Source organism: Gopherus flavomarginatus, chromosome 2, assembly GCF_025201925.1.
Source record: "Gopherus flavomarginatus isolate rGopFla2 chromosome 2, rGopFla2.mat.asm, whole genome shotgun sequence".
In the NCBI taxonomy this organism is placed as follows: Eukaryota; Metazoa; Chordata; order Testudines; family Testudinidae; genus Gopherus; species Gopherus flavomarginatus.
The window spans coordinates 120,557,761-120,584,593 of record NC_066618.1 but is presented as its reverse complement, the minus strand read 5'-3'; the positions used below and the strand labels follow the sequence as shown (position 1 = coordinate 120,584,593).

General features: G+C 41.3%; 1 protein-coding gene across 4 annotated transcripts in view; it reads right to left on the bottom strand.

Annotated features, from left to right (window-relative positions):
- LOC127043896 (dynein axonemal heavy chain 5-like) overlaps positions 1-26,833 on the bottom strand; it is a 644,537-nt gene that overhangs the window by 218,539 nt on the left and 399,165 nt on the right. For all 4 annotated transcript variants that reach the window (XM_050938120.1, XM_050938119.1, XM_050938121.1 and 1 more), the window contains 11 exons: positions 19,967-20,174; positions 19,035-19,122; positions 18,790-18,913; positions 18,493-18,656; positions 17,154-17,246; positions 13,566-13,769; positions 11,299-11,379; positions 10,815-11,219; positions 10,535-10,653; positions 9,410-9,546; positions 841-1,003 (listed from right to left, as the gene is read on the bottom strand). In XM_050938120.1, the coding sequence (XP_050794077.1) occupies positions 841-1,003; positions 9,410-9,546; positions 10,535-10,653; positions 10,815-11,219; positions 11,299-11,379; positions 13,566-13,769; positions 17,154-17,246; positions 18,493-18,656; positions 18,790-18,913; positions 19,035-19,122; positions 19,967-20,174 (1,786 nt within the window). The remainder of the gene's footprint in view (positions 1-840; positions 1,004-9,409; positions 9,547-10,534; positions 10,654-10,814; positions 11,220-11,298; positions 11,380-13,565; positions 13,770-17,153; positions 17,247-18,492; positions 18,657-18,789; positions 18,914-19,034; positions 19,123-19,966; positions 20,175-26,833) is intronic.

Here is a 26,833-nt window from a genome sequence, read left to right as displayed (position 1 = left end):
TTTTTTCAATCTTCCCTCAGACCTTTAAACATTTTTGTTTCTCTTCTCTGGATGTTCTCCAATTTGCCCATATCTTTCCTGAAATGTAGTACCCAGATCCCTTTCCGCAGTGCTCCTTCCTAAGCAGTTCTTTCCCAAGTGGAGTACTTTGCATTTGTCCTTACTGAATTTTATCCTATTTACTGCAGACCATTTCTCCAGATCATCTGAATTTTAATCCTATCCTCCAATGCACTTGCAACCCCTCCCAGCTGGGTACCATCCACAAATATTATAAGTGTACTCTCTATGCCATTATCTAAATCATTGGTGAAGATATTGAACAGAACAAAACCCAAAATTGATCCCTGTAGGACCCCACTCAATATGCCCTTCCAACTTAACTATGAACCACAGATAACAGTTTTCCAACCAGTTATGCACCCACCTTATAGGAGGTCCATCTAGGTTGTATTTCCCTAGTTTGTTTATGAAAAAGTCATGTGAGACAGTATCAAAATCAAGATATATCACATCTACCACTTCTCCCTATCCACAAGGATTGTTACCCTGTCAAAGAAAGCTATCAGGTTGGCTTGACACAATTTGTTCTTGACAAATCCATGCTGATTGTTACTTATCACCTTATTGTGTTCAATGTATTTATATTCATGCAGCAGCTGTGCTGATTTTTTCTACCTCATTCTGTCTGAAATTTCTGTCTCTTGGATATCAGATAAGGCCAAGGTTGGAAATATATAAGCATGATGAAAAAATTCCCTGAAGGATCAGCTCTCATGAATTAATGAAAGATGGCAGAGAAGAATTTTGATGCACTTCAATGTATACTAAATCATTTACCTGTTTTGAAAATCCAGAAGTTCACTGTTAATTTTTTCAATGTCCAAGTCACTCCAAAATATTTCATAGTATCCACTGATATTAGCATTAACCGAATTGTAAAGACCATAAAGTTTCTGAAGCAGTGTAAGCTCCCGTTTTATTTTATGTAGTTCTGGATATTCTGTTCCAAATTTTAAAAGAAGCAAATTTGTGATTATCTATTAGATTCAAACTATTTAAGAAAAATATAATCTGTCTTTTTAAAATGACGTTTTAATAAACATAAAGGGTCAGGTTTTGACACAATTATTCACACTGAGTAGTGAATACTCCCCAAATAGTCCCAAAAAAGTCCCATTGAGCAGAATCTGGCCCACAGTAATTACTCAGTTTCCCACCAGTGTATGACCACTTCTTTATATCATAAACCTAACCATGTTATGGAGAGACAACTCATGACTTTGTACTTAATTTGTGTTGAAGAAGGCAGCTAAAGTGGACACTTAGTCTATCAATTTCATACGAAAACTAAAATATTTTCTTCCCAAATTTGCACCAGTTACTAGAGAGGTACAAATTTAATAACATTTAAAATTATCTTATAAAATATGCTAAAAGTTAGAAGCATTTAGAAATGACCCCACTTTGGGGATTGTAGCTAAATATATTGTTAAAATTTAGAAATGTCAAACTTGCCATTTGCAGGCACATTTCTTTCTTTCTTTTTTTAGGCAAAGTTACAATAAAATGTAAGCATACTTCATTGCTATGACTGTGACAGAGGTCTGGAATCCATTACTTCCACTTATCTCTGTGACATTTTCTGCACTGGGGCTGGAACTCCCAAGCCAGCCCCGCCCTCGCAGCTGCCCTGTCGTGGCCAGCGGCAGGATCTCGGAGCTCCCACTGCAGTGGGGGACCCAGGAGCCCCAGCAGCACTGGGTGCTGAACCCGCCTCTCCCTTTTGTCAGGGATATTTTTAGTGAAAGTCAGAGACAGATCATGGGCTTCTGTGAATTTTTGTTAATTGCTTGTGACCTATCCATGACTTTTACTAAATATATAAGTGACAAACTTAGCATTATTCATTGTACATTACTTATTCAGGGATCAGGTTAATAGTCAAAGAACCTGACTAAAGATTCTGACTTGCTCCATGGAGAGCCCTTCTCCTGAGTTTGCTAAAAAGGAAAAGGGTGACCAAATTTCTGAACACCTCTGAGGTTGCTCTATCTAGACTTTTAACAACATTTGAGGAGTTGACCAGGGAGCAAGCTGGAACAAATGGTTTAAATTCTAAGATATACACAATTTTGATTGAAAACAATGTTGATAATAAACAACTTAAATGAAAAGATGGGCGAGGGATTAGGACAAAGAAATGGGTCTGGATGAGTGGGTCTCTGTATGGGAAAGAGGATAAACATCTTCAATTAGTGTAGCTCATAATGAAAATGTTTATAAATTACTGTCTAGATGGCATCATGGGCAGCAGGTTTGTATAATTTTTGGTGATGCCCAAGTGGATCCATCCCATCCACAGGACAGACCGGGGCAACAGCCTGGGTTTCGCACTTTGAGGGGCCCCACGCTTCAGGGGGATGCGAGGGGTCCAGGGTGGCCTGGGGGGTTAGAAGGGTGCCTGGTGCTGATAGCAGTGAGCAACCCTGCTCCGCCCCGCCTCTTCCCACCATGCCCCCACTCCACCTCTTCCCCAAAGCCCCCGCCCCTGAGCAATGCCTGGAGCCGGCGAGGTGGAGCGGAGTGGGCTGGGGCCAGGTCACTCGCTGCTGCCAGCGCCAGCCCTCCCACTAACTTCCCAGTCTGCCTTGGACCCCGTGACCCCCTGAAGGACAAGGCAGGGGATGGCACCACCATGTTGTGCAATGAACACTTGACAAAATTACCAGACTTAGTGACAGACATTGGCGGTAGGGAGGTATTATGTCATTCAATCATCCAACCCATAACATAGCACACATTTTGCCATACTGAAAAAAAAAACCCGTAACCTCGCTAATAATAACAATAATAATAATAATTAATAATAATAAATTCAACTTATATAATTGATGAAAAATGTGTGTATACGGCATATGAGATTATATGAGAAATGAAAATGAGCTTGCTTTGGGATTTTACAAGGCACTTTTATCATTTAAACACATTTGGTACCTTGAGTAATGATAACACTTCTTGCAAATGACATAAATAGGGAACCCACGGTCCCCTTCCCTCACCCCATTGCAAAGGCACAGGGGTTATTGCTGGCTGCCCTAGGGCTGCAGAAAACCCTATGGGCAAAACATATGGAAAGAAGAGGATCAATTTATACAGAGGGCTGAAGGGGACTCCCATAGTGCATTAATTAACAATAAATACATCAAAATTAAATACATTACAGAGATAAGAACCTGGCATGACAGACTTTACTTCATGAGAAGCTCCAGAGAAAGAAGACCCAGAAGGAATAATGGTAAAAGTAATCCTAGGGAGACCAAAGGAGCTGGTAGAGGGAGCAGACAGAGAACAAGGTTAGAGGCAGAGTCACTTGCAGAGTTGACCCAGTCTTCTGCCTCTCCCCTGTGGGTGGAAACACAGGCCTGGTCTACACTATGCGTTTAAACTGAATTTAGCAGCGTTAAACCGATTTAACCCTGCACCCGTCCACATAACGAGGCCCTTTATATCGATATAAAGGACTCTTTAAACCGATTTCTGTACTCCTCCTTGATGAGAGGAGTAGCGCTGAAATCGGTATTGCCATGTTGGATTAGGGTTAGTGGGGCCGCAAATCGACGGTATTGGCCTCCGGGCGGTATCCCACAGTGCACTGTTGTGACCGCTCTGGAAAGCAATCTGAACTCGGATGCACTGGCCAGGTAGACAGGAAAAGCCCTGCAAACTTTTGAATTTCATTTCCTGTTTGCCCAGCGTGGAGCTCTGATCAACACGGGTGGTGATGCAGTCCCAAATCCAAAAAAAAGCTCCAGCATGGACCATATGGGAGATACTGGATCTGATCACTGTATGGGAAGACAAATCTGTTCTATCAGAGCTCCGTAACAGAAGACGAAATGCCAAAGCATTTGAAAAAATCTCCAGGCTATGATACAGAGGCCACAGCACAGTGCTGTGTAACAAGCGTAATGGAAAGCCAAAGAATGAAATGGACGCTTATGGAGGGAGGGAGGGGGCACTGAGCACTCCAGCTATCCCACAGTCCCCGCAGTCTCCAAAAGGTATTTGCATTCTTGGCTGAGCTTCCAATGCCTGAAGGGTCAAAAACATTTTCCCGGGTGTTTCAGGGTATATGTCGTCAATTTACACCCTTACCCCCCCAAAAAAGAAAAGGAAAAAAAACGTTTCTTGCCTTTTTTCAATGTCACCGTATGTCTACTGCATGCTGCTGGTAGACGGGGTGCTGCAGCGCTGAACACCAGCATCCCCTTCCCGGTGGCAGACCGTACGATATGACTGCTATCCATCGTCATCATCAGCCCGTGAGTGCTCCTGGCTGGCCTCGGTGAGGTCGGCCAGGGGCACCTGGGTAAAAATGGGAATGACTGTCATTCCCGGCAGATGGTACAGAACGGCTGGTAACCGTCTTCATCATAGCAACTCCATCAGCCCCCTCCCTTTCATGTCTAAAGAAAAAATTCTGTACTGCCTAGACTATCATAGCAGCTGGAGGCTTCCTCCCACTCATTTTATCTCACTAAAAAGTCAGTATTTCTTATTCCTGCATTCTTTATTACTTCATCACATAAATGAGGGGACACTGCCACGGTAGCCCAGGAGGGTTGGGGGAGGAGGGAAGCAATGGGTGGGGTTGTTGCAGGGGTACCCCCTAGAATGGCATGCAGCTCATCATTTCTGCGGGATCTCTGGGGCTCTGACATGGAGTGGCTGTGCTCTCTGGTTCTCTAGTACACTTGCCCCATATTTTAGGCAGGACTGACTCTATTTTTAGATAAAACATAAAGAAGGGAATGACCCGGGGAGTCATTCCCATTTTTGTCCATGCGCCCCCGGCTGACCTCTGCGAGGCCGGCCAGGAGCACCCATGACAGCAGCAGACGGTACAGAATGACTGATAACTCTCATCTTATCGCCAATTTACAATGGCAGACAGTGCAATAGGGATGGTAACCATCTCTGCTACCTTGCTAAGGCAAATGAATGCTGCTGTGTAGCACTGCAGTACCGCCTCCATCAGCAGCATCCAGTACACATACGGTGACAGTGACAAAAGGCTAAACAGGCTCCATGGTTGCCATGCTATGGCGTCTGCCAGGGCAATCCAGAGAAAAAGGGCGCGAAATGATTGTCTGCCGTTGCTTTCACAGAGGAAGGACTGAGTGACGACATATACCCAGAATCACCCATGACACTGTTTTGGCTTCGGGATCTCAACCCAGAATTCCAATGGGCAGGGGAGACTGCGGGAACTATGGGATAGCTACGGGATAGCTACCCACAATGCAACGCTCCGGAAATCGATGCTAGCCTCCGTACATGGACACACACCGCCAAATTAATGTGCTTAGTGTGGCCGCATGCACTCGACTTTATACAATCTGTTTTACAAAACTGGTTTATGCAAAATCGGAATAATCCCGTAGTGTAGACATACCCACGCTGATCACTATCACTATAGGAGGAAGCAATAGAATGGAATGCCCAGAAGAATGAATGAACTGAGGCCAATTTCCTGAAGGGATCCTTACCCTTGCACAGCTTTTCTAGCTCCGACATTTACATTTCTACACAGGGTGGTTTGGCCCACAGAAATAAAAAACTGCACATTTTCCACGGACCAGTGGAAAAAAACAGGTACAATTCAAGTGACTTTTAAAACTGCCTATGTTAACAAGTTAACGAGTTAACAAAATAAATGAGCTTATGAACAACCAGAAAATATACTTCTCAAGTAAAAAAAACTATAAATGGACTTCTTTGCAAGGAAATTGTAAGTTTTCTTACAGGAAAAGCCACAAACCGTCTGGAAAGGAAGACCACTCCATACAGCTAAATGCAGTGCCTTGCATGGTGTCAAGTATCAGAGGGGTAACCGTGTTTGCTGCTTTTACAGATCCAGACTAAGAGTCCTGTGGCACCTTATAGACTAACAGACATATTGGAGCATGAGCTTTCGTGAACATACCGGTGCATCCGACAAAGTGGGTATTCACCCACGAAAGCTCACGCTCCAATACGTCTGTTAGTCTATAAGGTGCCACAGGACTCTTCGCTGCTTTTACAAATCCAGACTAACACGGCTACCCTTCTGATACTGGAAAGGAAGAGTAGATTGAATTACTTGCCTCAGTGAAATTAAATATCCAGAGAATTGCTGTGCCTGTGATGATGACTGGGGCTTGCTCACTGGTGGCTCTCCCTCCTCATGCTGTGGAGGCATGGCCACGTAGGTCTGCATCTGCAAGCAGGCACCCTGCTTCCGGTGCAGCTCCCATTGGCAGTGCTGGCCAATGGGCTGGGGAGAGAGGGGAAAGCAAAGGGAGATATTGTAGGGAGCTCTGAAGCAGGGGAGAGGGGACTTGTCTGGTACAAAGGGGGGGCTCTTTGGAGGGGGGGACAGTGGCACAGAGGTCGTTGGGAGTCTCTTTGGGGGGGCAGAGGGTTGTGTGGGTCTCAGTGGGGTGGAGGGGAGTGATGGATGGAGGCAGCCGCAGCCCGGGTCTGCTCTGCAGGGGGGTATTGCTATAGCCCCCTCAGGAAGCCCCCTCTGTACTGTGTATTTTATGCCAGCCCCAGGGTTCCCATCACTGCTCCTTTACCCCGCCCCCGGCTCCGTCTGTCCCCACAACGACCCAGCTGTGTCTGTGTGTCTCTGACAGTGACAGACACCTGGGGACTTGGGGCTCTCTCTGCCTGCAGCTCCCTCCCCCTCCCTGCTGTGGAGGTATGGCCAGGCAGCTCTGGCACTGGCCCCTGCAGCTCCCATTGGTTGGGCTTCCCAGCCAATGGCCTGCGAGCTGGGTCAGTGCTGGGGCCTCCCCGCAGCATGCAGTGACTCTGGGGACAGGGGAGCTTCTTGTGGGGAGGCGGGGGAACTGCCCCCGAGGTGAGAGCGCCCCACATTGCCAACCCATGGCGCAGGACCCCCCAAAGCAAGAACCTGGGGCCCAAACATTGGTGGAGCTGGGCCCACCTTCATGAATATTGATGGAGCATGGGCACCATGGGCCCATATTACTCGCTGCCTATGGATGGCATTGGACTTCAGTTGTGATCCATCACATTTTTGCTACTAGGGAGGCACTCTGTTGTAAGGTTGCAGGGAAAGGTGGGAGGAAATTATTAAAAATTTATCTTATGACAAAATGCCAGCTTCCTAGAGATCCCGCGACCTGCTTACTTAATGCCCCAGGAAAGGATCTACATTTTAAACAGAGCAACAAATTAATTTATTATTTATTGCAGCTAGGCTTTGTATTGCACATTATTAGAAAAATATGACCCCCTCCCTCCTATGGAATTGTGGCATAGTAAAATATGGACTGTCCATGTAATGGAAAAGCTTTCACACCACAAAGCACCAAAAAGAGGATACGTATGTATACATATTTCTGTCATCTCATAGGGTGAGCACTAAATGTAATATTTATAAAATAAGGTGTTTATTGCATTTTTGACATAACTTTAATTTAAACCAAAGCATTTTGGGGGGCACTTTACTCTAGACAAGGAACATATTTTACTACAATGAAGCTGACACTGAAAGCATTTACCAGTATCACTATCAGGATTTACAGGGCCCAGAATAAGGTGTCAGCATCCCCTCTTTGGTCCAGAGCCTTGCTGGGCCCCATCTCCCAGAGAAGCTATCCATGAAGTAATTTTCTGTAGCTCATCCCTTCCTGTCAGAGAGCTCGCTGTCCCTTATTTCTAACCCTATCCCTTGTTTTTAATGACCCTTCCCTCACCAACCCTGCCAGTCCCTAGGCCTGCACTCACACAGCTTAGTACTCATATTCAACCATGCCCACTCATACAGTGACCGCAGAGACCTTAGTTGAATTGAGTGTGGGTACTAATTTTCATATCAATTCATTAATATATTGATAAGACAATCTACTCTAAAAGTGTCACCAAAGCGTAACAGAGACAGAAGCTCAGGTTTCTGTCAGAGGTAGGCAGACTCCATCCAAGATGCCTTTGCAATCTTCAATAAGCTGTCTCCTGGGTGCAGTCACTATGGGTATGCATACACTGCAATTCAACACCCAGGGCTGGCCTGTGTTAGCTGACTCAGGTTCTCAGGGCTTAGGCTAAGGGGTTGTTCAGTTGCTATGTAGATTTTCGGGCTCAGGCCAGAGCCCATGCTCTGGGACCATGCAGACAATCATTTACACAGCAATTAAACAGCCCAGTAACCTAAGCCCTGCAAGCTCGAGTCAGCTGACACAGGCCAGCTGCATTTGTTTAACTGCAGTGCAGACATACCCTTATATTAACAAGAATTTGTCATGTTGCATCTCCTTCGGAGCTCCGTTTCTCAAAAAAGCTGTCTTCTTTATGTCAGGTAGAATCTATGGTTAAACTCCATTTCTGCACAGGGTTGTCTAAACCACCTGTGACTGCAAATAAAGGATTCCTCTGAGGATGTTGACCCAGGTCTTCAGGTGTGTCACAACGCCTCTTTGTGCAGCTGAGGAAGGTGGGCAAAAGTAGTTTAAAGTCACCTTTGCAGTCACTCAGGGCCAGATTTGTAAAGGTATTTAGGCACCTAAAGATGCAGCTAGGCGCTTAGTGGGATTTCAAATGCTCCTAGGCACTTTTGAAAACCCCAGTAGGTACCTACTTGCATCATTAGATGCCTAAATACCTTTAGATATGTCACGTCCAGCCTCTGGGCAACAGGGGACCAGTTTGGTATTGGATACAAACTGCTGCATCTGCTATAATTTTCCTTTGATTTTAGTTCATATTTTTGAAGCAGAAATACCTGAGGTCTATTTTGTTGTCATATTGAGGTCCTAAGTGGCCACAGGTTTGTTAGAGATGTCTGTAACAGAGTTAATTAAAAGCCATAACCTTTTAATTTCTCTAGATATTTGTTTAGACCTCCAGATTACAACAGCAAATGTTGAGATGATATCCCAGTCTAGGTCTACACTGGAGTGGGAGGGGAGGGATTGACCTAAAGATACGCAATGTCAGCTACGAATAGCGTAGCTGAAGTTGGTGTATCTTAGGTCGATTTACCTGGCCGTGAGGACAGCGGCGAGTTAACTGCTGCTGCTCCTCTGTCGGCTCCGCTTCCGCCTCTCGCCGCGGTGGAGTTCCGGAGTCGATGGCAGAGCAATTGGGGATTGATTTTATCACATCTACACTAGATGCGCTAAATCAATCCTCGATAGATCAATCACTACCCGCTGATCCGGCGGGTAGTGTAGACATATCCCCAGTGACAATATCTGATTAGCCCTTTGTACAACTAAGACCCAAACCTTAATGGACAAAGCTGCCAGACAGACAGCAACCACACAAACGCTTGGCTAATATTATTTGCCTGGTATTTATTTTGCGACATTCTGAACTCCAACTGTGGCATCATTACCTGTGACAGAAAGACCAAATAATTCTTCCCCACCAGAAAAAGTGATATACTTCCTCCACAGTTCATCAAACTTGGCTTGGAAGATTTGTAATCTATCACTTGCTTCCCAGGGAGGAATGTCTTCCGCACCAGGGCCTCTGCAAAAATCAACATAGTCAAATTCACATATACGGTAATACCAATTGTGCAGGTTTTCCAACGAGCATCATAGAGGTACTGTTTAAAGAAATGGAAAACTCTCCTAGCCCACACACTATGAAATATTTTTTAAACATGAGGGATTTTTTTCTGACAATTGAGGTTTATCACAAAAGATCTGAGAAGACAGACCAAAAATATAGTTGTTTTGACATCAGATGTTAAGTCTTTCCTAAGGGTCTTTCCTACATTTCTGGTGACACAACTCGCCCTAACTGCCAGCATCTGAAGTTAACAGGAACAAAAAGTTCAACAAATGTTTTATTTTGTTTCTATTACTTTACATTAATTTTTATTTTAAAATATGTATTTTAATTAATGTGATTTTCACTTTCACTCTTCATGAAACAAGAGAAAATCACTACAACAGATAGCAATCAACACTCAATGGAGAAGATTACAATAGTTAGTGCCAGAGACAAAATTAAACCATCAAGTAAATACAATGACGATATATGATTTTTGCCCCTACTGTAAACTCAGATGGCTCAGTGCATTGGGTAACAGGATTCAGCAGGCCTAAATCTCCATTGATTTCAAAGGGACTATTCACACATTTAAAATTAAGCACACTCTTAAGTGCTTTGCTGGATCAGGACCTTAGAAGCGTTTGACTTGAGATTTGGGCTGAGGTTCTGGTTGATTCTTATTTTTTCCAATCCTAATTAATTCATCTAACATTACAAACTTGAATCTTACACTGAAATTACTGAAATGAATCTATGGCAATAATAGTATTTGCCCAACCCAGGCCTTTAAGGGTAAAACACATTGGAAAAAAAATTTGCTTTTTGAAACTATGTATTTCTTTCAGCTGTAATGTGCCTCTTACAGCTTCTTGTTAGTTTCCTGAAGACATCTTAGATGTACCCTTATGGAACAATTACCAATGTAACATAATGTTGTACTGCACCATGATTCACTCACTTTTCGTTATAGTCTGTGTAAAATTCCACAGCATCAATCTGGAACTTTTTAACACCATTCAATAAATCTGTTTTCATGGATGGTTGCACTTTAAGCAGCAAGTCCTGAATCTTCAATACCTATCATAAGTAAATATATGCATAAAAGTGAAAATAATCAGGAGGATTTGAAATAAGTGAATGTTTAAAATAAACTGGTTCTCCTTCAGTCATGTGGCACAAAAAATTCTGACAAGAATAACTGTACTTTGCCTACTCTAAAAGTGATAAAGCTACAGTACCTGTGTGTTTAGGTTCTTCCAAGCATATGCCAACCCATCAACTCTTTCTGCATTTCCATCTTTAAACAGTAGATCATACTTATGTAGCAGAGCATAAGATTCCTCTATAGGTCCAACTGTAATGTCAATTTTAATCTCAGCCTCTCGTATTTCCTTTAGTGCTTCCATTGCTCCTCGCACATCATCAAGATCATTGATTGGCCTGTTTAATCGCTTGCTGAGATTGTCAATGAATGTGTAAATTGCATCCATGTCCATGGCAGCTTTTTTATTTAAAGCTAATCCAAATGATCTCTGCCTCAAACGACATTCCTGAATTAAGGCCATTTTCAAAGACTCAGTTGCAAAATCCACTGATTCCAATATGCAATGACTTGGCAGTTCTCTAATTTGGATTTCTAATTGCTAAGAATAAAACAAATGATCAACTTTACTGCACTATAACTTTTCTCTGAACACCAGAAGAATTTTAAGCAATACTTACAGAAAAGTAATTAATCTGTGTTTGGAATTCAGATATCACTGGGTTAGTCTCCAGAAATTCTTTTACTTTTTCCTCTGGATCCTAATATAAATGGAGAATTGTGCATTATTGTTTAACATTTATAGTAGCCTCCTTATCCCCGAATGGGCTAGGTGCTGTGCAAACATAAATAAAGACATGGTCTCTGTCTCAAAGCTTAAGATCAAATTTAAATTTTATAAATCATTCCAACTGCTTTGTTTTTCTGTCTTCTCTCCTTTTCCCTTTCCCCTTTTGAATCACATTTTCTGTATCTGTCAGCAGGAAATTGACACAGACCATGATTCCAGTTACCACTCCAAATATCTCTATGGAGTTTGAAATCAAGCCACCAAAACTATGGTGGGAATTTTTAGTCTATCCATCCCCACTCATTGCAGAACAACTCATATTCACCAACACCTAGAACATCTTCATGAAGTTGAAAATACACTCTATAGCCGCCTAACAGTAGCTGAATGAATCAACAGTCCCTTCTCCCAGAAATTGTATGTTTTTTACCTATACTTTATAGATACTAATATAAAACTAGGGCATATTCAACACCAGATCATTTAGCACACAGTGCAACTTGCTGGGAGGAAATACTAATGATTGCATTGGCATGACATTCTGCTCCTACAGAGGCTGGCTGTTGGGCTCTGTACAAGTTGAAGTTGCAGTTTCACCTCCACCCTCCTACCCAGATATATTTTTGGTCCTGTATAGGCTCACTTTGAACTATCTGATCTTCATCCAGGTGCTAATCTGTAGCTGGCATTGAGAGGTCTTTTGTGATTACGCTTTTTGCATCTGCTGAGGAGAGAGAAAGCAGAGTATCACCTGTGTATTGTTAGTTATGAAGACAATGGCAACTCACAATTTGCACAAATGGTCTCACAGAGACTCTGAAGAGAAAGAAGGACAGCACTGATTCCTGCAGAACTCTATACATAAGTGCTCCTGTGGATGAAGAGCAGCCATCGTTCACAACTCTTGGAATATTCGTGGAGAAACCATTTGTTTAATGGTTTAATGATTGAAACCATTACAGTGCTATATCATATAATCTCGCAAGTCTTGTTAAGTGCAGCAGCAGCAGCAGTGGCCAGCTCTGTCAAAGGCTGAGGAAAAGTTAGGTAATCTCTGAGGTTCAGCCAATATTCATGGCCACAAAGTAGCTCCCCATAGGGGCTTTTAGAGTTGTCTTAGTGGCAATCCCTGGTCTGAAGTCTGACTGATTGTGAAGGATCCAGAAAGCCAGCAGATGCCATAGACTGTTGGAGCTTGGTTGTCACAACGTACTCTATGATTTTGCTTAGGAGGGGAGGTTGGAAGCAGCCAGTAGTTAGAGAGATGGCATTCATGATGTGCAAGGATCAGACAGACTCTCTCATTCTTTAGCGTGAAGGGCTGGTAGTCTGTCCTCACTAAAGGAGGCACTTCTATGTTTCTCTGCACTGGCTTTCACTAATCAGGAGCTTCCTGGATCTATGTCACAAGTTATTACTTGCCAAGCCATTCCTCAGAGTTCAACAAGTATGTGATGGAGCCAAACTCAGAGCAAAAACCCGTCCACCATCCTGGACTCTGTTCTGTTTTAAAATCTTCAGTCCTGGCTTGGTTTTCCTGTGTGCAGTTTATCCTTTCTGTGAAGTTGAATGAAAGCTCCTTGCAGCAGCTGGTGCCTGTGTCTGAGGCCTCATTTGTGCATTCAGGGAGGATTAGCCAGTTTACTCTTTGGAATATCTCTGCAGGCTCTGATTTCCCAGAGACAATGGTTGAGGAGAAGATGGTTCTTTTCGCTTTCTATACAGCTGAGGCACATTCCTGTAGCAAGTCCTTCCCCTGTTGTCAGAAAGATTCAGAGTGGATTTTGTGCTACCAACATTTTGTTTTTTCTGTCTTCTTCTGACCAATAAAAAATATTATGTCACCACCTTGTTCTTTTGACATAGTTCATCAGGGAATTGTGGTCATTTATGTGGTCAGTAAGAAAGAAAGGGAAGTATTAGGGCTGAGGTATCAACTTCATACTGTAAAATCTTGAGATATAGCAAATACTTATGTACAAAAAATAAACCAATTGCTCCTAGAAAATGTTTGAGTGTGAAGAAACATGATAGTCAAAATCATGCACTGTTTACAGGAAACACAATTTATTAATATAACCAAAAGCAGATCATTTTTCCCACTAAAAGGTAGCATGTTTTGCAATAAAGTGAGATATATTAATATATGTATTTAACCTGATTCCAGATGCTGGAGAATTTAGCAAAGCTCTTCAAAATATCCACTGCATCAGTTTTAAGAGATAAAATTACTGTGGTAAGCTGGATCACAGCTTTGTTCACATCCTTGTGTTCACTGATCTGTTTGTCCAAAGGTCTCAATGCCATCATCTTGGTGAGTTTGCTCTCATCACCCAGCTCGATGGCAGCAGTCTGTTCCATCTGACGTAAATGAAACAACAGTAAACCTGCGTCCAATAGTTTTACTGAACATTCTACAACAAGAATGAGCAACTTATGAGCGCAGATAAAAATAAAAGAGAAACACTCTTCATGAATAACCACTTGCTCTTAGTTTAGCTCATGTCACTGAAATATAATTCTATTCTTAAAGGTGACTTTGTAAAAATGGCTTTGTGGGGTTCCATGTTTGTGTCTCAGTGATTTCTGAATCAACTGTGCAACATTGTTGTGTAACATTGGGGGGCGGTTTCCCCTAAACTGCTAACCCTGCAATTCCTGTCTGGGCTCTGAGAGCAAAGCTGAGTTCTTTCCTTCTTGCATATACAAGCTTCTGTAAGCTGCAGAGGGGCAAATGGAACATAGTAAACAATTCTGTTCTGATGATGCATAAGGAGAAATTGAATCCTACTCCTTCTCTCTTAGCTGTTTTCATGATGTAGGGCTTAAAGGAGGAAAAAGCAGTAAATCCTTTATTTTTGTCATTGAAATCAGCAGATATGACTTACCAGACACAGGAAACAGATCTGCTGAATAAAAAGGAACCATTTTTACAAAGTATCAGAGGGGTAGCAATGTTAGTCTGGATCTGTAAAAGCAGCAAGAAGTCCTGTGGCACCTTATAGACTAACAGACGTATTGGAGCATGAGCTTTCGTGGGGGAAAACACATGCATCGGACAAAGTGGGTATTCACCCACGGATGCTCATGTTCCAATACATCTGTTAGTCTATAAGGTGCCACAGGACTCTTTGCCATTTTTACAAAGCCACTTTTCAGAGAACCAGCTTGGAAATGAAGCATTTTCTCTTTCCCTTTCCTGGAATTAGAGCCAGCTCCTTCCCTTCTTTGATGGTCATAGAGATAGAGAATTTATTTGTGCAACCTTCAATCAGATAGAGCTTTTCCTTTGACTTTCAACCCGAAACAGATGAGGCATGGCACTGCAGGCCCCACACTCCTAGATATTCCAGTAGTAGCACCAGTATTTTTTTTTAAAAAACACACCCTACTGTATGTATTAACTATGGCTAGAAAGGACATGATTTCCACTGTCCAGAGGAGAAATGTTTTCTGTCTACAGACCCTGCTGGAGCCCTAGGCATAACTAACAGTGTGAACCAAAGTAGAACTGGTGGTGGCACAACAGTAACATGCTAGGTATAAGATAACATCAAATAAGCACATTCCTGACCAGCAAGGATGGCGCAAAACCACACATATCTCTCGAGTAACTATGTTAACACATTCCTAAGAGACGGTACAAGAACACATCGACCCTTCCTAAAGATAAGGAAGGAATGACAGGATAATGGATAAGTATGTTTTGTTCAAACTAGCAGGTACGAGGTATAAAGTTGGTAACTAACAATATCTAGAGCAGGAATCGGCAACCTTTCAGAAGTGGTGTGCCGAGTCTTTATTTATTCACTCTAATTTAAGGTTTTGCGTGCCAGTAATACATTTTAACATTTTTAGAAGGTCTCTTTCTATAAGTCTATAATACATAACTAAACTATTGTTTTGTGTAAAATAAATAAGGTTTTTAAAGTGTTTAAGAAGCTTCATTTAAAATTAAATTAAAATGCAGAGCCCCCTACATCGGAGGGCCAGGACCTGGGCAGTGTGAGTGCCACTGAAAATCAGCTCGCGTGCCGCCTTCAGCACTCGTGCCATAGGTTGCCTACCCCAGATCTAGAGTATAATACATAACTTGTTTGTACTAATGTATAACAGAAGTCATCATAGGAGGGGCATCTTTGTATTGGCCTAGGGGACAGCCTCCTGTTATGCTGGCTGAGCTTTTACCTTGTCACAGGCATACATGTGACCTGTTGGACCCATTGTTCAACTCAAGTGTTTAGACTCATTTCTGACACACATTGAGCATTAGGTTTGAAAGAAGTGTGCTTTTGAAAATTGTCTGTGTTTCCTGAATCAACTTATCTGAAGCCTGCTTTCCCTGTCCCTGTTTTATACAGACTTGCAAATCAAAAATGTGCACTGTCTTTTTGTCCCATGGAGTTTCTGAGCCTGATCCAGGAAGGATCAGTCCAGACAGTATGCTCCTCCATGTAACTTCTTAAAACTGCTACATCTGAGGGCTACATAGAAATACAACATTCTGCTTCTTTAAGCTAAAGCTATTGCCATTCCATGGTCATCTGGCAGGCCAGGCTAGTAATTATATCTCTGCCCCTAGAGTGCAGACAAGTCACTTGCATGATAAGCCTAGGATCCACCAGTCCAAGTGAGGTTGCTCAAAATGATGAATATTTTCATTGGATAAACTAGGTATTCGTATGTCCTTTTGGTTCCCTCATTTCCCCCCTCCCTTCCTTCCTCTTTTCTCTAGGAACCCATTGAAGCTCCTTTCGAAGCTCCAAGGGCCACTTATTTTCCTATTTGCTCCCCACTTCCCTTTAAGAGCCATGTGCTGAACCAACTATTCCAACAGTGGAAGATCTGCACGCTTCTCTATGAAGACAATGACCAGATGGAAAAAAGAAAGTGTCTTTTAAAAATCAGTTTAATTTAACCTGGTACTAACATCACTAAAATGTATTAACTATAAAAAAGTATAAAAGTGATTGCATAGCATCACTACAAAGCAGAATTTTAAGGTTGTTTTGATGCCTTAACTGTGCATTTCCATATCCTTACAAGTGTGGAGTTGGTTTAAGTTTAACCTTGACTATGACTGTCCTGGGTTTGTAGTGCTTGTTTTAGCGCAACTACAACATCCATGTGATTTTTTTTACTCTTACATTACTGATAGTATGTATTCTCAAGCTTAACATGCTCTTAATACTGATTTTCTCTGGGAAGATCAATAGTGTTTTATTATGCATAATTAGCTGCATAATAAAACACAGATGATGTTAGTTTACTCCTATAGTCTATAATAGCACTAACACTCTAACATCATTTGTAAAAATCTCTTTGTGTAAGCTAGTGCTCTTTTTAATATGGAAAATATTTTCAATAAAAACATACTAATAATGAATGTCTTCTACTTAACTGATTGTTTAATGTAAAGATTTTACATAAATACGTTTTCAGTAAATTGTACAATATACCTCACTAGAAAAAAATCCAGAACTACAAGTCAAAAAATTAATGTAAATGTAACCTTTCCTAGAAAATTGAGAAGTGTACACCCTTCTAAGCATCCGAAGAAGTGAGCTGTAGCCCACAAAAGCTTACGCTGAAATAACATTGTTAGTCTCTAAGGTGCCACAAGTACTCCAGTTCTTTTTCCGGATACAGACTAACACGGCTGCTATTCTGAAAACTATATATTTAGTTTCTCTAACCATTCTTTTTTAACATTCTAAGCAATTTAAATTTTAAAAAGTACTCTACCTGCTGCTGTCTATGATGTAAATGAGCAAACTTCCACAGTGGGATATCTCTGGCCATCGATAATATGATATTTACTGCTTTGTTTACTACATTCTGAAAAGAGTAGAATATTCACCTTAAACATAAAGATCAGTCCTCGCAAAAAAAAAAAACAGCCTGATTAATAGCAAAGTTGAAAAACGCACATCTCATCTTTACATTCTTCCACTTAGAAATTATATATTCTAATAAGTGCTATATTATAAGGCACCCCAAATAATTCATATACTTTGAGAAAGGAAAGGGGTGTTCCATAATGTCCTATCCACACAGCACAAAGTTAAACCTGTTTAAAAAAATCATCTAACTTAAACATGGATTAAACCACATACTAATAATCCTTACATTTCTACATGCCTTTCATCCAAGGATTTTAAAGAGCTTTACAAACATTAATTATACCTCATAGCACATTGTTGTTTAACTATTATATTATACCCTGTTTAAAGAGGAATAAACAAAGGCAGTTAACAGAATTAATTTACTCTTATTTCACAACGATCATAGAGTGCCTTTATACATTTATTTGGTCTAGTTACATACATTTATAGCTGTACAAATGATGGCATCATACAAACCTTTCTATCTAGAGTATTTAAATTTACTTTTTATTAGCTGACTTCTTGTTCCCAGACCACACAGGCTGCAAATTAAATCTGACTGAGAATTCGAAGATTGATTTAGGGAGTGGCAGATCAAAATGTTGCTAGGCTGCCAATCACATTATAACCAATTGCTTTTGGAATCAGTGTAAAGTGATTCACGTAGTAGTTGATTTTAAGCATGTGCTTAAGTGTTTTGCTGAAATAAAATGGAATTACTCATATGCTTAAACCTAAGAACGTTCTTAAGTGCTTCACTAAATCAGAGCCTCATTGTGTGGCAACTGATATATAGCTGTTTTCACACTTATATGGTCATTGAATATTCTTCAGGAGTTTTAAGTAATGGGCGCGGCCTGAGTTTTTACTGATTGCTTTGAATTCAACTTTTTTGGTTTGCACACCCTCTTTGAAAAGTTTTCCTTTTTAAAGTAGAGGATTATAGATAAAAGGTGTTAAGTTTCCAGTAGAATTATTGTTTTTATTGGCTAGTATAACATCTTGATTGATGGCTCCAGTTTTCTAATTTCTCAGGATACCATCTTCTGTACCATTGATTTTTTTCAAAATGTCCTATTTTTCTCAGTTCTATTCGTATCTGAGGTTAAATAGACACACCTTATTTAAAAAAAACTTATTTACCTAAGTATGTGATACCAAGAATGATTGTGATATGCATTTATTTTTGTTGATGTTACCTGAATATCATCAAGACTTGGCCTCAAGACAACATTTGGAATGGCCAATTGAATTTCAGCTTTGAATAATGGAACTCTTTGATCTTTTAGGAACTTGGTCATCTGATATTTAGAGTTGAGAACATGTAAGCGACGCCTTAAAGCATCTAAAGAAATCCTGGTGCCTAGATAAATAGAACATTTTAGAAAAATTATAGTTGTGACCACAAGTTCAGAATTTTTTAAAATATTATAAAAATGTGTCATATAATTAAAAAAAATAAAAGTAAGTATAGTTTAAAATGAAAAACTTTTTACATTTGACTAAGGAGTCGGTATTTTTCTGACAAAGCTGCCCCATCAGGTTATAGTAACTACAGGACAGACATTCCTGGCAGCGTGTTTTCTGTTTCATATCAAGATGTCCACAGGCAAATGAATCCTGAAAAGTCACAGTGAAACAGCAAACACAAAATAAAAAGGCTCCAAATAATTCATATTTCATAAATGAAATATAAGTAGCTTAAGAAATGCTTCATAATTATTTACATTTTAGATCTTACCTGCAGATTGCTTTTGTCTTCTGGTTTCAATCTGTGCTTCAGAATGTCTATCAATTCATACATGGAACGTTCCACTTGCTGGCTTTGTCTACAAAGGAATGTTATGGATTTCAGAATATAACCACACACAAAAGAAATGGGGTTGCCCAAAAGAGAAGAAAGCCTACTACCACTCTGGTTTTCAGAACACATTATATTAAAGGGTGAATGCAGAAATACACCTCAACTGTTCAGTTCGTTTCTACTGCGTGGATGTACTATAAAATAACCAAAGGATGTTAAAGTATCCTGAGATATTTTCAGCATTCTGTTTTGAAGATTGCAGTATATCCAATACAACTAGGATTCTTTGACAAGGATCAGGGTTTTTTCCAGCTTTGGTGAGCAATCATAGACATACATTTCACCCAGGTTGGGCTTATCAGGATAATACAGCAAGCTAACCTGATCTACAGACCAAACCATACAAAAATTATAGTAGGCTAGAAGAGAGGCAGCCTTTCATCATTCTGACATGCAAAGCACACTTAGATGTGTCTCAGTGGAACACAGCTGAACAAGTACATGATAATGTAAAAATGCAAAATATTATATGCAGCACCTAGATAGGGAAAGAGTCTATCTTCTAGTCCTAAATCAGTTAGCTAACATTAAGAATCAACTTTACTTGTCATTGCATAAATAATAGGCTGCTCTGAAGTTTCTAACCAAAGGAAAGGAGAGTAAATATCAGTCAAGCAAAACAGGAAAGAAATAATATAAATGCTTTATTTTTGTTGCATTTAAGATGCCTATAGATTTTGTTGTTAAAAGTTCAGAATAGGAGTTCAGCTTGGTCCAGCAGTCTTGTTACAATAGAGATTAAAAAGCTACTCATACTATTTTAAATCCTACCATTATGGACTCTACAAACCATACACGAGTAGACTTACTGAGACAGAGTTTCAGCAGCTGTAGCAGTAAGTTTTTCTGTCTTTTCCAGGAAAGAAGGTACTTCAATGGGTTCATCTTCAGGTAGAGTTACAAGAGGAGTGTCTGACATATCCTGCAGAAATCTTTCAATTCTGCATTCCAGTGTGTCAGAAGCTTCTTTGACTATATACCCCACTTCTTCTAGGGACTTATAAACTTTCTTGAGGACTAAGCAAACAGAAAATAAAATGAAAATACACAAAATATAGCACATGAAATCACTTTTTAAAATATCATATTATACTGGAATACAGAAGAGTTATCTTTCTAAATGTGAATCTGAATTAATGATTACAGACTGAATTAAAAGTCTGAAACCAAAGACCTAATGGGTCTCTATGCATCTGAATCTTCAAATAAAACTGTTCTGCACGAAAAGGACATAATGGAATACTTAGTATTATAAAAATATTACATTAAAGAGGCCAGTATCTAATGGAAAGGATCAATAACAGTATACCAGAAATAAAAGGAATGTTACTATTGAAAAGTTATTTCATCCTTCACACATACACCTACTTTAGAAAAAGCAGATTTGCTCCATATTCCGTCTAAACTATTCAGTGAAATTCACTATTTCATCATTCAAATCAGCTTATGGGCAAAATTCCTCAAGGCAAGTTAGTATGTAGATTATGCCACTGAATTTCTTCTTACAAATATAAGATTGAATTTATCTGAGTCCTCTACAAGCATTGTGAGTACTAAATCAAGCCAAAGAATGGTCTCAGAGACCAGGGATTAGAGTTTTCCTCGAACATTTCAATCTTTTTCAAACATTCATCTTCCCAATCCTCTAATCCACAAACCATTGATTTGCGACCAAGTACTATACATATTTTTGTTTTTCAATAGGTCTTTTGTATTTTTTCATAATGAAGAAGAGGAAAAATAAAATCACATAAAAATACATTCAGTGCAATCACCGCACTATGTCCCTTCAGAACCATACAGTGGTCATCATTAAAAAGTCATAGTTTATCCACACAGCGGTATTGGAATTGCCAAAATTATTTCCCGTTCTAAGTAAAAAGGAATTGCTCGGGTATCTGATTTACCAAAAAGTTATAACAGTGGGCAAACTGATATTTTTAATGGAAAATACTGAACAAGAAAACTATTATATTTAACATGAACATCTCTTGTTAACTGACAGTTATTGAGTACACAAACAAAAGTGAACTATGTATGTGTTGACTGTCAAAAAAAAACTATTTAACTTATTAATTTTGGAATCAAGATAAGGGTTAACCTTCACTATTGAAAAAACTGGACAAATAAGTCAGTCCATTAACTACACAGCACACATTTAAATTAAGCAATCCTAAACCCCTGTGCCCCTTGTTGCTCAAGTTCTACTTTAGGATGAAACCTATGTAATGATCCACATCTGACCAATTTTGGGATATTCTGGATGTTTTTTAGGAATCCTACTTCTATTTTTAATTGGATGTTATTAAACCAAATGTTGTTCCTTCCCCATCGGTGTGTGGTGGAGGTACAGAATGGCCTTGGAGCCCATGCACTGGACTGACATTCTGGAGATCTAGGTTCAACTCCTACCTCTCTTACAGATTTCAGCAATTTGCCTAACCTCCGCATCTCAGTCCTTCATCTGTAAAATGCATATATGGATATTTCTCTACCTCACTGGAGTATTATGAAGATAAATTCATTCATGTCTGTAGGGTGCCCAGACACAAGTGATGAGTACCATGCAAGTACCTAGAGATATAGATGCTGAGTGTAATCAGGTAGCCCTCTTACAGGTAGTGATGTCTTGCGGTCAGCCCACCCACCCCCATCACCTGGCATGGCCCTTTAAGATTTGGGGACATTTTGATGTATGCAAAGACCTTGGAAATAAGAAGGTTTGATAGAGAGGAAGATGACCCAGGAATTGGTAGTGTTTGGGAGCAAGTCATTTACTGTTTCTTTAAGGGTCTAGAATCGGGACCCCTGCAGACTGGTTGGGGCAAGGTTCCCCTCTCACTCAACCAATTGGGGATGAGCTGCAAGGAAGAGGACCAGCATATATGCTGCCTCCTTCCTCAGAGCATGGCAGACACCAAGGGAAGGCTGCTTGCTGAATCTTCTGAGCCTGCGGACTGAGCAGGGATGCTGGAACCATTTGAGAGCCATTGAACCAAACTATAAACCCTGTATATGATGGAAATCACTTCAAGTAGCAGCAACCCTGGTACCCCTAGTTCCAGGACCTATGTGACTGAATGCAATACACCTGCAGAACAACACAGGGACATGCTGAAGGGAAGCACCCAATGACATTGAGCAATTCACAATTGCCACTCTGCAAAGGTACGAAACCTGAAAGTGACAAGTACTTTTAACTCTCATTTAAATCAACTGGAGTTGAGTGCACTCAGCACATCACAAATGAAAATCAGCAGTCAGCAGGATGAGGCCTTTAATCGGCTAGCAGAGGGTACTATTAAAGTGGCATATCCTGCTTGCTGATTTTGAGGTCCAAAATTGTCCTAAGAATACCTCAGGATGGCAGAATTCTAGTAAAGAGAGTCTGTACTGTGAAAAATGGGAAAGACAGACTTAAAATGACCTAATTAATATTGAAATAAAAGATGCACTTTATAAGAACCAATGCAAAATGTACTGGATAATTAAGGCTTTGAAAACCACATTTAACTTCTACCAAACTAGGCACAAAAAGAAAGCATTTCAGCCTCACTCAAGAAAAGCATGCGCTTCCAGGAAAGATTCTAATCCCCATCTCAGTTCCTTAGAGCCACAGGAAGGCTAGCAGCAGCCACCCGCATACCCCTGCTATAACTACTAGCTCAACAGACACACCAAAAAGCTGCCACAAAGAAAGCTGACCCAAAGAACCACACTGACCACTTCATCTGAAAGCATCAGTAAAAAACTATGTTCCAAATATTCAAACTGTAAGGTTTTAAGAGGGCAGTCACTCGATTAACATCCTTCAGGTAGTGAGGTGGGAGTTCATAACAAATGTTTAATTTTAATTTAAATTATATTTGCAACATCTTTCTTAATAAATGATCTGTTACTGTACTAACCAGTACCAAAAAATCCTTTGAGCTGAGATTGTAAAACAAAGCATCTTGCTGTTTAGTGTTATCTTCTTGTTTACATTTTAAAAAACAAAAGTAAAGCCAAATACCAATCTGTCTCAGCTGAAAAATGATCCACAAGCATAGCCTTTTGGCTTATTGTAGAACTGCAACCTACTAATTCCTCCTAATGCCTTTACATGTATGCATTTGGATCACTCATTACTGTATTATTAACCAGATTCATGCTCTTTGAGGCAACGCTTGTGAGTCACTCTAGGTTTGCACTGTGCGTTCTGAGCACTTAGATTTAATTTTTTTTAATGATTATTTCGATAGAAACCTCCATGTCCTGTGTAGATAACTTAATGGCTAGAAACATAGACAGTGATCTTTAAAGATTCTCAGCCTACGTTAAAAACATTTTAAATAAAAAATGAGACCTTCTCTTCTGATAGTTCACTCCCACCCCAATTTCAAATTTGTACCTCCCATGTTGTAATCATCTCCCTCAACTAAATGGGCCAGCCCACGAGCATACTTTTCACAGAGAAATAATATCATAATAAAGGCATGTGATAAAAATCTTAATAGCTTCCTTAGGTAGTAAACTGTTAAAAGAAAGATCAAAACAATGCTAATGGTGTGAATGAAGCAAACTTATAAAAACACACAAATAGTTACTCCAATTTTAAAAATGAAACTTGGACAGTTAGTTTAAACTCAGTACATGAAGACACACTTCTACCCCGCTATGACGCGACCCGATAAAACACAGGTTCGCATATAGCGTAGCAGCGGCGGGGCGCCGGCGGGGCTTTAAAGGGTCTGGGGCTCCGGCTGCTGCAGAGAGCCCAGGGCCCTTTAAATCACCGCTGGAGCCCTGCCACCGCTATCCCAGGGCTGCAGCAGCAGGGCTCCGGCGGCGCTTTAAAGGGTCCAGGGCTCTGGCTGCTGCGGGGAGCCCTGGGCCCTTTAAATCACCGCTGGAGTCCTGCCACTGCTACCCCGGGGCTGCGGCAGCGGGGCTCACTGGAGATTTAAAGGGCCCAGGGCTCCGGCTGCTGCAGAGAGCCCTGGGCTCTTTAAATCACCACTGCAGCCCTGCCATTGCTATCCCGATATAACAGCATTCCACCTATAATGCGGTAGGGATTTTTGGCTCCCCATAACCACAATATATCAGGGTAGAGGTGTACATACAATTAAAATGGGATGAGACTGTATAATAAGTAGTTTACATAAATATACAAGAATTGCCAGGTACTCCCTAAAAACTTGTAAGAAAATAAGAAATTTGAGGCCCTAGAGAATCTATATTGCCAATAAAGGATTGTGTATGGCAGCTACATAGAGTCAGATGGGCAGGCCACATTCTTCTCCGAGTTACACTGGTATAACTCCCAAGTAACTCCGCTGACTTCACTAGAACTTCAGGGAAATTACTCTGGATTAACAGTAAGGTAGAGAGACAAGATGGGTAAGGTCATATCTTTTATTACAGGGGTGGGCAAACTACGGCCCACGAGCCACATCTGGCCTTCAGACCTTTTAATCTGGCCCTCGAGCAAACACCGGGGAGCGGGGTTGGGGTCTTGACTCAGTCTGTATGTGCCGTGGCTCCACGCAGCTCCTGGAAACAGTGGCATGTCCGCCCTCTGGCTCCTACGTAGGGGCAGCCGGAGTCTCCGCACACTCCCCCACCCCAAGCGCTGGCTCTGCAGCTCCCATTGGTCTGGAACCGTGGCCAATGGAAGCTGCAGGGGTGGCACCTGCGGACAGGGCAGCGCACGGAGACCCCTGGCTGCCCATATGTGTAGGAGCCGGAGGGGGGACATGCTGCTGTTTCCAGGAGCTGCTTGAGGTAAGCGTCGCCTGGAGCCTGTACCCCTGACCTCCTCCCATGCCCCAACCCTCTGCCCCAGCCCTGATCCCCCTCCCACCCTCCACACCCCTCGATCCCATCCCAGAGCACCCTCCTCCACCCCAAACTCCTCATATCCAGCCCCACCCCTGTCATAACTTTCCTACTCAGATCTGAACCTTAGAGTTCAGAACATGAGAAGCTACCATGAAACCTCCAAACTTAATTACCAGCTTGGATCTGATATCGCTGCCACCAGCCAGAAAATTCCAGTGTCTGGCTCACTCTGGTCTCCCCAAAACCTTCCCTGGGGGACCCCAAGACTCAGATGCCCTGAGTCTCACCACAAAGGGAAATAACCCACTTCCCTTCCCCCTCTTTACCTCCTCCCAGATTTCCCCGCCTTGGGTACTCTAGGATATTCCCTGTTTCAAGTCCTTGAAACACAATTACCGAGAGATCAGATCTCTCTCTCCCCTCACCCAGAGAGTATGCAAAGTCAGGCTTAGTAAATCTAACACAAAGAGATTTTCCCCCTCCTTCGCCTTAACCAGTAAAAAAACTCAAACAGGTCTTAAAAAGAAAGCTTTATATAAAAAGAAAGAAAAAAGACATAAAAATGGTCTCTGTATCAAGGTGACAATATACACGGTCAATTGCTTAAGAGAAAAAATGAATAAACAGCCTTATCCAAAAAGAATACAATTTAAAACATCCAGAAACTACACACATGTAAATACAAAAAAAACAATATAAACCTATTGTCTTACTATCCTTGTACTTACAACTTGGAAACAGAAAATTAGAAAGCCTGGAGATAGAGAGATCACTCTCAGAGTCGAGAGGGTCACCGAACCAAGACAAAGAACACCCACCACAGAAACTTCCCTCCCTTGACATTTGAAAAATCTTGTTTTCTGATTGGTCCTCTGGTCAGGTGTTTGGTTCCCTTTGTTAACCCTTTACAGGTAAAAGAACATTAACCCTTAGCTACCTCTTTATGACACACACCCCAAACTGCAGACAGTGGGGAACGTCACTGGCGGTGATTTCTTCCTAGAACTTTAGAATAAACAGATTAATACAACACATGCACCTTTACATATACTACTAAGTATGTAAACTACAAGACTTTCTACATTTTAAGAACAATTTTTAACCAGTGGATTCTGGGAAACTCTCACGGGAGAGTGCATCAGCTACTTTGTTAGAAGCTCCTGAAATGTGTTGAATTTCAAAATCAAAATCTTGGAGAGCTAAACTCCATCGAAGAAGTTTTTTGTTGTTCCCTTTGGCAGTATGAAGCCACTTTAGCGCAGCATGGTCAGTTTGTAGCTGGAAACGCCGTCCCCAAACATATGGGCGTAGCTTTTCCAGGGCATACACAATGGCATAGCATTCCTTTTCACTGACTGACCAGTGACTTTCCCTCTCAAACAGTTTCTTGCTGAGAAACACGACAGGATGGACGTTGTGATCCGTTGCTTCCTGCATGAGAACTGCTCCTATACCATGCTCAGATGCATCCGTGGTTACTAGGAATGGCTTGTCAAAGTCCGGGGCCCTTAGCACCGGGACAGACATGAGCATCGCCTTAAGTTGGGTAAAGGCCTTCTGACACTCATTAGTCCACTTAACTGCATTTGGCTGGCTCTTTTAGTCAGGTCGGTCAGTGGGGCAGCGATTTGGCTGTAGTGTGATACAAATCGCCTGTAATACCTGGCCAAGCCTAAGAAGGATTGGACCTGTTTTTTTTACTTTGGGACAGGCCACTTTTGGATAGCATCCACCTTGGCCTGTAGGGGGTTTATGGTTCCTCGACCCACCTGGTGTCCCAGGTAAGTCACTCTGTTTTGGCCTATTTGACACTTTTTGGCCTCAACAGTTAGTCTGGCCTGCCTGATGCGGTC